Raw genomic sequence first — 12,144 nt, forward strand, 5'->3', positions numbered from 1 at the left:
TCTTACCTGGGATTACTGAAATAGTTTTTAAAGCTCTCAATACCCTGAAAGTCCGAAGAGGTGAAACACTGCCTACATTCACAAATTCTCCTACATACCTGTAGAATTAAGTCACAGTTATTTGGAATTATACAATAGAGTACGAGACTTGTCTGAATGAAGAATGCATTCACATATAGCAGGAGCGAACGCATCCGAATGAGAGGTGACTCCACTTTTCTGGCTGCTCTTTGATGCCGTTTGTCCCAGGTTTTTCATAGCACACATTATTGCAAATGTTTCTTCAACTATTAAACTGATCTAACAGGCATCAATTTGTTAAAACTGTGGTTGAAATTTGTTCAGCAACAAATACCATGAAGATTTTATTATCACGTAGTTTAACCAAGATTTTTTGCTTTTTAGGAAACATTAAGAATTGCTATGCTGCTCTTAAAAAATACAAAATAAAAGCTTTGAGTACTTAAGTAATTTTCAGTAATGACTTCCACAAAGTACATACAGAACAACATTGGGAAATATCAGTGCAAATATTTCTACAGGGTTATTTATTGTACAGTGCTGTACTGTGTGTTAAAGCAGATGCTGATTTCAAGAGAAGCTTAAAACTTTATTTTATTTTGTACATCAAATCCATGCCCTATGGCATGCTGGAAGAAGACTTTTGGATGAATATAACTGAAAACCCACTAAGCCTATTTATGATTAAAACAGCAATCCCAGCTATTCACCGTTGTGTCTATTCTGGACACCAGGGAGACCCATACAACAGCAGAGCAAAATGCTCCCAGGAGGGTCAGCTATAGAATGAGTAGGCTTTATCACTGTTTCCAACATTATTTCCACCAAGAGACTATGCAGTAAAATCACAGTCATCATTGTATGTTCTGGACCCTATTGTATGGCTGTTTACATTTACTTACTCTACTTCTTTGAGGCGTTTGTTTTCATGTGCCAAGGATAAAACTCACTTGGCTATCTGACAAAGACTGCTTAAGTGAGTTTTGTGCAAAGGACTCTGCAGGAGGACAAAGCACCCTTTCCATATCTGCTAACCTACATTATGTTCTGGAAGAGCAGTATTGCTTCTCTTCTTCATATACAGGGGAGTCTGGCATCTACCTATCTGGTCATTCCTCCCCAGGTGTACCCAGCACTTCTCTCCCAGACTCTTTTGCAGCTTGCAAGAGTGTAAAATTAGGGGAGAAGCAATGCCATGGGAATATGGTTTTGCAGACCAGAGATTTGTACAAATACATTAATAAGCATATTAGACAAATACTTCTGCTACCTGTTCACAATAGTCAACTAATAGAGATTTTATCAGCTTCTTGGATGAAACTGCAGCAGTTCAGTGTTTGTCATGGGGAGCAAGAAGCAGCTGGAATTCCCATTCCAAGTTTTCCAGTTAGCTAGGGAATTGTTTATAGTCTTTAAGAATTTGGCAGGGCATTTTCCAATCCAGAGCTACAGCAACCTATTCCTTTCCTGTTCTAGAAAGACCTCGTTTGTCTGATAAACAGTATTCTAATGAGGGGCAGTCTCCTAAATTTTCCTGAACCCATCCATGGCCCCACAAGGCATGGCTGTGCCTGCTAGCACAGGGTGGGAGAAAAGCTGTGAAAACCTCTGGCACCACTGATCTCTAATGAGCTGTTAAAAGCTACTCTCTATGACCCAAATTGTGCTATTTCTGCCCCAAAAATAAGGAGGTAGGAACTTATTCTGCAGTAACTCTACAGCAACCGATGGTCATTCCACTGTAACACCCACCAATGAAATAATCATATTTCCTGTTAGATCAAAAGCCCTTCGTTCCTCTAAATCTCATGGCCTTTTATCAGGCTCTCCATCCCATACTGGTTTTGTTTCCAGATACAGAAATACCACTAGCTACAAGCAAAGATAACAACCTTACTTTAAATTCAATCATACTTTAAATCACTTGCAAATCGTGGTTTACATGAAGGGTAAATCTTATCAGAATAGAGAACATTATCCAATGCTTTGCACTATCTGTAATATACTTGGGAAGGAGGCTTCATTGTACATATGAAGATCATACTGCAGCCACCACCACTAGCTCTTTCACTGCTGCCTATGGGCTCCAGGAAGCAGTTGCAAATAGTGAGTATAAATTCTTTCCTTTCTGTACCAAAACTCCCATTCCTTCTTTTCTAATCTAAAATTGTTTCTTTCCAGTTCTATACGCTTGAAAGAAATATCCAGATCTTGTTTGTGCTGACTGCTCAGACACAAATTTCAATTTAGAAAACAAGATGCTCCCAGTGGGTTTTGGCAGAGCTGGTTGGGATGATAACCCAACTTCCTCCCAAGCTGAGATGAGATAGAGCAGACACACTGTCAAGGCTGCAAGTTGTTGCTCATCTTGCCCTTTTTCTCTCTGCTCATTTCTACCTTAATGTCAAAAGCCCTCTTCCTCTAGAATACAAGAAACCAGTGCACTGAAGATAATGACGAACTCAGAGCCCTGCATAGGAATTCCCTGCTTCACATACTGATGGACAGGACAGAGGAGAAGTTTTGGATTGTTCTGTCCTGCCTCTAAATACTGCAGAATTACATGGCTTGAGGAAAGATTTAGCTGAGAAAAATATCTAGTGTGTGCTGGCATCCCAAAGCTCCTCCCCATCTGCCTTGCATATTTTGAAACACTTATCACAATGGCCATATGTCAGTTTGGCCAAATCCGTAGTAATACAGTAACAGATACAAAGATGTGGCCTTGGGCTGACCTACTGAAATAAACGGGAGTCTTCCCAATGAAGTCTACATGGATTTTACAAGTCTTCGTGTTTTCCTTCTGCTGAACACTGCCAAGAATATTAGCCCTGATCCTGGCGTATCACCACTGACTTCTCTGATCCTTTGTGCTGTTTGAACTAAGTTTGGGTTGAACCTTTTTTTCCAGTTTTGGTTCTAATCAAATTTCACGGGCCCAGGCGTTCAACTCAAATGTAATCAATTTCCCCAAAGTAGTCTGGTGTATTGACAGAATGGAACTGAGAAATCTTGCTCTGAAACCACTCAGGAAAACAAAGACCATTTTAAAATACTTCTAAAGCACTTTCTCATTTTCAGTATAACTTCAGTGAAAAAAAAAAACAAAAAAAAAACAAAAAACAAAACAAAAAAAAACCAGCTAGACAACTTAGAAATATACATCTATTGCACATCACTGTCTCAAACAACAAAAAGGAGGGCTACTTACGCCATAACAATAACACTGAAATCCAGCCAGTTCCACGGATCTCGAAGGAAGGTGAATTCTGTCATGCAAAATCCTCTCGCCAATATTTTTATCAATGACTCAAAAGTGTAAATGCCAGTGAAAGTGTACCTGGGGAATAAAGTGTCCGAGATAAGCAACAGCATTAACAAGCAGTTGAGAGAAGGGATGGTGTGCCCTTATCACAGGACACACTCTGCCCACCTTGTTGGGTGTGCTCATGTAGGTCATGGCTGCAGCACTGGGGCTGCCTGCAAGCATGTGTGGACCAAGGAACGTGTAAGAAATGGGAAAGCACTCATGACAGCCACAGGATGAAGACAAGTTTCACCATAGGGTGCACCTGGATGAACTCTCACTCATTAAGTCAGGCATGAATACTACGCTGATAAGCTGCGCTATGGGACTTCCAAAGCTCTTCCTGCAGTTGCCAATGAAAGAGGAAAGGATTATGCAGCATCCCTTGCTGTTTCTCATATTTGAGGGACGATGGTTGTTCCATTCATACCTCTCATCTCTTCCTGCCCGGGCTGTTTTGAAGGACAGCACTTAAAAAATGTTGCCTCCTTCATTTTCTTAGCTAAAAGTGGTGTCCTGTAAAATTCAACAATCTGTTGTAAATCACATCAGATCTCAGAATTAAACAGCAGAATGTCATCACTGGAAATGAAGAAACAAACCCCTGTCCCAACACTGCATGTTCTAATTTTGACCTGCTTGACAGTAAAAGAGACATGAGGGTCTTTTTCCCCCTGAATACAAGTTGTTTATTACTGACAACCTCTTCACGGTGATAGTAGGTAGAGCACACACATTTTGCCTTTCACAATAAAGATTATACTTGTAATAATATTTAGCAAATTCTCTGTGGAGGAAAGTAACGCATCTGACTTAGAACACTCAGATCAGTATCCACTCAGGGCTCTAACTACCAACAGAGACATACTTCAGGGCACACAGCAGCTCTTTTAATAATATCTGAGATATCTAGCCCAAAGGGACTTGGTATTCTAAGACCTATTTCAATAAAAATAATAAATGCTTAGCACCCACCACTGATAATCCCCTTTTCTCTAGATGAAGATGTAGACGATACCAAAGCAGAATTTTTGTGAGGCTGCTATATACCTAACCCTAACTCTCTATATACACATAATTTTTTTTTTAATTTATTTTTTTTAAACTATTTTTACTTAAATAGAACACAAATTTCATAAGCCTTAATACTTAACACTAGCATGCGCTTTCTGTTTAGTTGTCTGTTTAGTTCCTAAACATCAGTAGCTACAATGGTATCATCACATAAACAAAAACAGAGAAACAAACAAGACCTGGAACAGTTGGTGGGGGGAAAAAAAAAAAAAAAAAAAAGTGTAAGCAATGAAAGGTGGCAATATACTGAAGAAATGCATTATTCAAAAGCAGGAAATGTTTCCTCTTAGTTGTATATTCCTTCGATTTGCAAAGTTATAAGTAGTGGCAAATCTGACAGCCTCCTGCCCTCCTGTCACACAGCACAGCTAGTTACACATCCTATAAAACCTCAGTGTGCTTCATCTTAAAAGGGAGATAAGCAGGACTGCTTCTGTGCAGCAGTGCATGTAAACCCTTCCTCACGCCTCCTTTATGACCACACGCCTACACAGTATCTTGTACCCAGCTCTTCATTGCTCTTAGTTTTATTCTCACCTTACAAATATAGGTCACTCCTGTGAGTCTCTTTAAGCATGTGTATTCAGTAATACACGCAGAAAACGCATGCAAAAAAAAAATAAATATACTTAACGGTACATAAGCTCATTAAAATGATAAAGCACTTGTATTTATTCAGCATGTCAGATGGTTTAATTGATTGTATAATCATCATCTAATTCTAAACAGATCGGGCAAAGTCCTCCAGCAACTGAGCAGCTTCTTCAACAATACAAGTCAGGGTTTGTTTAACGTTTTTAGTGGGGGGAAGTTGAATTGATTTTTTCTTTCTTTCTTCTTTTTTTTCAAACATGTAAAATATTTATTCTGTTTTCAAGGCAGATCTAGGGCAAATATTTGCACAGCGTTACTCCTACATTCCCTGTGAGGCTCTGGAACAGTAGAGAAAAACTGGATTACATCCATCTTCTCCAAATCTAATATTAATCGATTAGAAATAAAGTTTGTTGGGTTGTTTTGTTCCTCAAAAGAACTCGTTTTTGATTTTGCTCTCTTAATTTGAGGAGGAAAAGCTGAGAGGTATGAGGGGACACAGTAAAAGGGGAAACATGGAAGAAAAAGGATTTACTCCATGCTGCATGACTCCATTTGCTTTTCAGCTCTATGCCTCTTGCATGCCCTGCTCAACACACTGATAACATCATTCATGTTTTCCTGTCTAAGGAAAACACACCAATCACTCTGATATTTTCTTTCACAACTTCAAAATCCTTGGCTGTAGATCCACTGACCAAAGTTCGACATACATGGATGAGAGGTCCGTGTTTCATCTTCATACATCATTAACATGGTGTGATGTGACATTTTTTTCAATAAGGACAACATCAGGGGAAAAGGATAGTCACAGACATTCTTGAGGGTACAGAAACACTGTACAGAAATACATGAAACATCCTGGGACTAGGATGTTAGTGTGATCAGATGAAATATTTGGTTCAGAGCTGCCTATAATTAGTAATTTCTGGCCTAGAAGATGTCCCCTGCACGATTCTATGAAACCTGAAATAAGGGCATTTACTGCCTCTCCTCACAGCCCTGCACAGACCAACCACAAGGCTATCTAACAGCAGATGGTCATGTTTATCATATGTCAGTCAAAAATAAAAAGTGTGTTCTGATTGGTTCAATGAGCCAAAATAATTGTTTAATGCACTGTAGGTTGATTAGCTTGTGCATCTGGTATCTCTTTCTGAAAGGAGCATTTTAAAGCAACTTAAAGAAATGAAATGGGCTTTCTGAAGCCCGTTAAACCCTTTTAAAATTCACTTTAGAAGAAAAGTAAAAGGAACGTTGAGTGACAACTTTGCTGTTTTATTTTCTGATGATTTCACAAGCTAAAAAGAGAGGAATGCTCACAAAAGCATTACCTCATAATGTACACCTACCAATGACTACAGGGGAATGCTATTCATGATATGCTCAGTCCAAAAGAAACTTTCGATTCCAATGAGAGTTGAATTCCTGGAAGTATTTTCTGAAATAATTAAAGTCCATTGGCCTATTTTAATGTGCCCAATGTTGAACCTCTTTCCTAGGAACAATGGAAGGCTGGCCAGTTTCAAATGGAGTTCTCATCATACGTGATTTCATTCCGATGTAGCATAGCAGGTGCATTTAGCAATAAGTATGAGCTTGGAAGACTGAAAATTGTTAGTTTACTTACTAAGGGAGTTTTCACAGGCAAGAAACACCTGGCAAAACACTTTGTCAGGACAGATACTATGGTCAGAGTTACTGGAAAGAAATGAGACAACAGCAAACAAGAGGAAAAGAACGTAACAAACAGAAGAGGAAGGACAAGATAAGGATGGGCAGCTGTAAGCCAGCCAGGATACTTACTCAACATATTTATTCCATGATGGAGTCTCTGACTGCGCCATGAACACACAATTAGTTAAAATAGTGCACATAATAAACATACTGAACAATGTAAATAAGTGAATTAAGGAAAAAAAAAATGCATTTGTTAAGAGACTTCATACATTTTTATCATTTCATACAAGACTCAACATCTCACTCATAATTTCCAGCATTTTAAAAAATCACTGTAGACATTTGTTTCCTATTGCATAAGAAAAAAAGTAATTAAAGAAACACAGAAAAACTGAGTGATTCTTGTCTGTTTTTTTTCACTGCATACATCTTTTATGCATGCTTTACAGAGTAGAGAAACACACAGTCTTGGCAGTGTTCTGAAAACAACGATACCTCAAATTTACAGCCGTGCTGGTCAGATGACAAAATGCATAGGTGCACAACTTGGCATGAAAAGCGGGATTAGAGTCATGGAAGTATATACAGAAAAACCTGTGTCTGCAACTTCTGATCTTACTTTGCATCCTGAAACTTTTCTCAGGCAGCAGGCAAAGCTATAAATCCAAACTCTCTAATCTGTCTAACATGCTTGAGGTCTCACGATCAGTATGCATTTCACCAAAAGCTAATATGAGTTTCGTAGCATTAATTTCAAGGCTCGGTCAGAAAACCTCATTGGAAAATACAGTCTTGATCTGCAAAGCTGAGTGTTTCAGCTGAGGAACCAACTTCCCTATCTGGAGGCTAGAATGAACCTCCCTTGTATATAGTCTGTGCACTTAAGGGCTAAGCTGAGGCCATAAAGACAAAGAAAGACAAATTCCTGAAATTCAAAACATAGTTCACTGAACTGCTCTGCTAAAAGCACGTGCTACTCTTTGTAACTATGATGGGGTTCTCCTGCATAAATAGTACATCCCACGCTCCTGGAGAGAAAGTTTAAGGCATGAGTTGAAGTGGACAGACGTTAAACATCCTACAGTCCAGTCAACAGCCTGGGACCCTTCTCAGAGAAGCATAGCACTATCCAAATGTAAACTGCTTTTGACTTCTTCAGAAGAAAAGTTTACTTCTTTCCTTGTTTTATCCATTTACCAATCCCATCAATGGTAGTCTTCTGAGAACAGTAGAACTGTTCTATCACAGACCCAAAATCTCTGCTGAGTACAGAGTGGAACGTTTTCCAAATGGCCTCATAAGGCACTGTGACATTAAATTGGTAGTAACCAATCTGCATGTTCCCCTGTGCCATTCAGAGAGCAGTAATTGAACCCATAGGGACTGCTCATCTCACAAACATTTTCCACTTATGGACTGACACGTTCTGCTGAAGGACTGGGAAGATGGATGATATCCAGACTCATTTACTTAAGTCAGCTTGAGATGTGTCTCTGAGAGTCATCTACCTGGTTAACACAATGAGGCTGTAAACTGCAGCTGGCCTGGAATACACTGCATTACACTCACTGCATCACCTACAGTGAAAAGCAATGAAAACAATAATAATATAGCAGAGCAGTATCTTCAGGCCATGCCAAACAAGAACTATCCTTCAATTCCAAGCAAAGAAATTTCCCTATAACCACTCAATTTAGGCTCACTAGTCTGATTTATACATCCCTATTTCCTTGTGGTGTAAGCTGAATCTAAAAGTGAGCTTTCCCAAGGTGACATGACCTTCTTGTTTGAACACCAAAGAAAATATACATGAGGATACAGTTTGAAAACGTCAGGGGTCAGCTTTGGGATATTAAATGATCTATCAATTCTAACTGAGTTTCATGACCAAGCTCAAAACTACAAAGAATTTAAAAGAAAGAATCACTCTAGCTAGTTATGTACTGAAGCCGGATGTTTGTGTTAGAAAGTGAAAACAGAAATTCCTACACAAAGAAAATTAGCATTCCTGTCTGAAATCTAATGCAATTGCTCATGCAGTAGAAGTTGTTGATCATTATCTACTCAGAAAAGACTAAGTAGAAGAGATTAAATTGATGCAATCTGTATTATCACTATTGTCTGTCTCCTATCTTACAGCTGCTATTACTTCCAGTATTTGAAAGCCCACTGATCCTTGAGCTGACATGAATCATGCACATAGCTAACACACTCCAATAGGGTGCATGGGTTGCACACTATTATGGACCACAAATCCAACACAGTAAGCTACACATTAGGATCCTTTCTGCAATAAACTGAACCTGACATTTATTTCCAATCTGAAGTTACAGAATGACATCTTATGCAGACTGCATAGAGAATTCCTGAAAGTTATATATTTTATCTTCCAGCACAAAGATACTGAGCAAAACACTGCATACTTCTATTCTAGACTTCATTATGATAGATAATAGTTAATTAGCAGACTGAACATTGGTGTCTCTTTAAGTAATCATTGCCAAATTACATATAATATGGGCAACCAAAGGTTAGTTCCAATCAATAGTACATGTAATTGGTGCTTCACAAGGTCTCATTTTCTACTACCAAGGAAAATGTATAAAATCAGATAGAAGAAAGGCTGCAATCACAAAATGTGAACACAAATTATGAATTCTAAAAGGATACTTTTTTAGATGGGACAGAATCCATAATTCTAACACCGAGGAAGGTAATTTTGGCCTAAAACCTATTCTGAATCAGTGACAAATTGAGACCAACTATCTATAATACCTAGAAAAATCAGGAACTAGTAATTGCAATATTTTTATACAGAACAGTAAACTGCTTGGAGAAACCACGGACAGCACAGAGCTGTCTTTGGCTTGCAGGCAAGAGCAACTAAGAGAAGCCTTTTAAGCATAAGGCATAAATGAAATGCTACCAGTGACTTAATCTTAGTAAATAAAGATGCTAATAGCTAATAGAAGGTAAAAAGTTTTCAACCACTACTTCTATTTTGCATTTGCTATAGACCAAAGGGATGCAGACCTTCACCACCCATGTCCTTTATGACAGAAATGGGCCAGAGCCTTGTTGGGGCATCTATCTGCACCTCATAGAGTCTGAAGAGGAGGGGAAATACCTGGAAGAGGTTCAGGGCCATGCTGTTAATTGAAGCGATTCACTTTACTGGAGGCTGTTATCCTGTGGATGCTTTCCCATGGAAGGATGTGCTTCTGAATGACAAGAGTAACTACGCTTGGATGGATGAGCAGTCAGCATACAGGATCTATCCTGCCTAAAATCTCAGAGGAAGAACTCCATAGAAAGCCACTTAACCAAGAAATGTGACCCCCCACAGCTTCTATAGAGGATGATCTTATTTTGTCCTCTCTCTTCTGTTCTACTGTTGGCCTTCGAGGTACATTCAGTGACAAGCAAAGGAAATATGGCCTCTACTAAAGATGTTGCTTCAGACAGAGTACCATTTGTTAATGCTCTTTTTTGGCCTCGCTCCAGGGGAAATAAAGACTGCTTGATTACACTCACGCAAGGCAACAGATCTGGTTCCCAGATTCATGTCTGTGATATTATTCGCTTGAGTACTTGCCGATTCAGGCTCCTTTCTGCCTGGGATATTGACTTCCTGCTCAGCCAATTGCCCTTTGTGCTTCAGGATGGTTCGACAGCCCTTTATTGACAGAAAACACCACAGTGCCTAATGCAGGAACCTCAGCACTGAGAGGCTGGGACTGAAGCTCCCACCTCCTGCCCGTGCTGGCTGAGGGCTGAGCTGTTGGATTGTCTGACATTATCAACACAAGGTGATAACCTCCTTCCGGAACTAAAATGCTGTTAGGATTGCAGCTTTCCACTCCTGAAAGGTTACACTCCTTATCTCCCATATTTCTACTCCTGATAGGTCTTTGAAATTCACTCCTTTGTGCTCTTTATCCTTGGAAGAAATGTGATAAGGATTTCTTGCACACTTATCTTATGGCTGACTGCTACCAAGGACGTGTCATTTCTGTGTATTACACACACCTGTGACCTCGTCGCTTCATGGGCTGTGTGCAAGAAAGGGAGAAGACAGAACAGACCTCCAGACCTGGAGCCAATATTTACACATACCTTTTCTAAGAATCTCAGTTTTCATATTCTTCTCTTAGCTGCAGCTGTGGAAATCAAGAACTCCAGCAAAGCTGTGCTGGTGTAACCGTACCTCGTAAACACTGCTGGGCTCTGGCTATGCAGCAGTGCCTGCTGCACTGTTGTAACCTGACCCAGAAACAACTACCTCTGCAAAATGCTACTTTTTTCCTTCATAACTGTAAAAACACATTAGATTATATAACATACTCTTTTTTTTTTTTTTGCGTATAATTACTGTTGTCATATTGCCATTGTATCACTTTAATTATTTTTCTTCTTGCTAGAACATCTATATTCCCACTTTTTATGTTTTCCCCGCTGCACCTGGAGTCTGGTTTATTCCCCTACTTTTTTCCACAAACGAGTAATTCTAAGAGGCTACTTGCTTAGAGTTGGTTCTCTCTGACAGAAATGGGCATTGCAGCTGTGGGATTTCCATCACTGAAATGCCACACGGTCATCACATCAGTCTTTGAATTATCACTTTTGGGTCACTCCTGCATACTACTCATTCCTAGCTGGGTAGCAAGTTGCACAAAAAAAGAAAACTAACAACATTACAAAACAGGCTTGAAAATATTTTCTTTCAGGAAGGAAATTATTCTGAGGCAATTCAAGATTAAATTTTGTCTGCATATGGTCACAGAGTCTCATGGGAGACACTGCTTAAGCCCTCAGTGGCAAAGCTCTTCCATAGTGCACATCTCCCTGGACATGCTCCAGCCTCACAGCTCCTTTCCTATCTCAGTATGGCACCACTTTCCTTCCATCTTCCGACTCCTCTCCAACCATGGTTGGACACTTCACACCTTTCAAAACTAAATCTCACCAAACTCTCAAGAGAGGCTCACAGTACCATAATATAATCACAGTCGTAGCTCAAGTTACAATATAAGAGGGGAAAAAAAAATCAAGTTTTTCTCTGTATACAAACAAATGCATCAGAAAGATCTAAAACAACTTAATTAAATTAACTGCTTTCTCACTTTCTGTGTTTAAAAATAAAATTATAAAATACACTAGGAGGAACATCAATAGAAAGGATATGAATGTACCAAAATTTTAATTGCTGCTCTTCTGACTGGATGGAAAGGACTAAGTATATACAAGGCAGGAGTGGCACTAAATCGAAATATTGTCTTCCCTTTGTTCAGTACTACAAATGTCTGGAAAAGAAAATAGAGAATAAGAACATTCAATATTTGCACTGACATTAGGCTTTTCCCATCCCATTTTCCCAGAGAACTCCTGCCGATATCCCAAACCTCTTCCATCCCAAATCCCCAAATTGTTTTTCACTCCATGAAGTTGTCTTTTTCATTGACTACAGG

At 39.3% G+C, this 12,144-nt stretch overlaps 1 protein-coding gene across 7 annotated transcripts in view; it reads right to left on the reverse strand.

Annotated features, from left to right (window-relative positions):
• Window positions 1-12,144, reverse strand: part of LOC116238213 (sodium channel protein type 5 subunit alpha-like) — a 206,288-nt gene that overhangs the window by 152,487 nt on the left and 41,657 nt on the right. For 6 of the 7 annotated variants that reach the window (XM_090143196.1, XM_090143195.1, XM_090143194.1 and 3 more), the window contains exons 1-3: window positions 6,803-6,883; window positions 3,233-3,361; window positions 7-98 (exon numbers count right to left, since the gene is read on the reverse strand). In XM_090143196.1, coding sequence (XP_089999322.1) covers window positions 7-98; window positions 3,233-3,361; window positions 6,803-6,882 — 301 coding nt within the window. In that variant the 5' untranslated portion in view covers window position 6,883. Of the gene's footprint in view, window positions 1-6; window positions 99-3,232; window positions 3,362-6,802; window positions 6,901-11,868; window positions 11,980-12,144 lie in introns of those variants that run through there. The other variant, XM_090143202.1, reaches the window with a different exon arrangement.

This window comes from Phasianus colchicus, chromosome 6 (assembly GCF_987193195.1).
Source record: "Phasianus colchicus chromosome 6, bPhaCol1.hap1.1, whole genome shotgun sequence".
Taxonomy (NCBI): Eukaryota; Metazoa; Chordata; class Aves; order Galliformes; family Phasianidae; genus Phasianus; species Phasianus colchicus.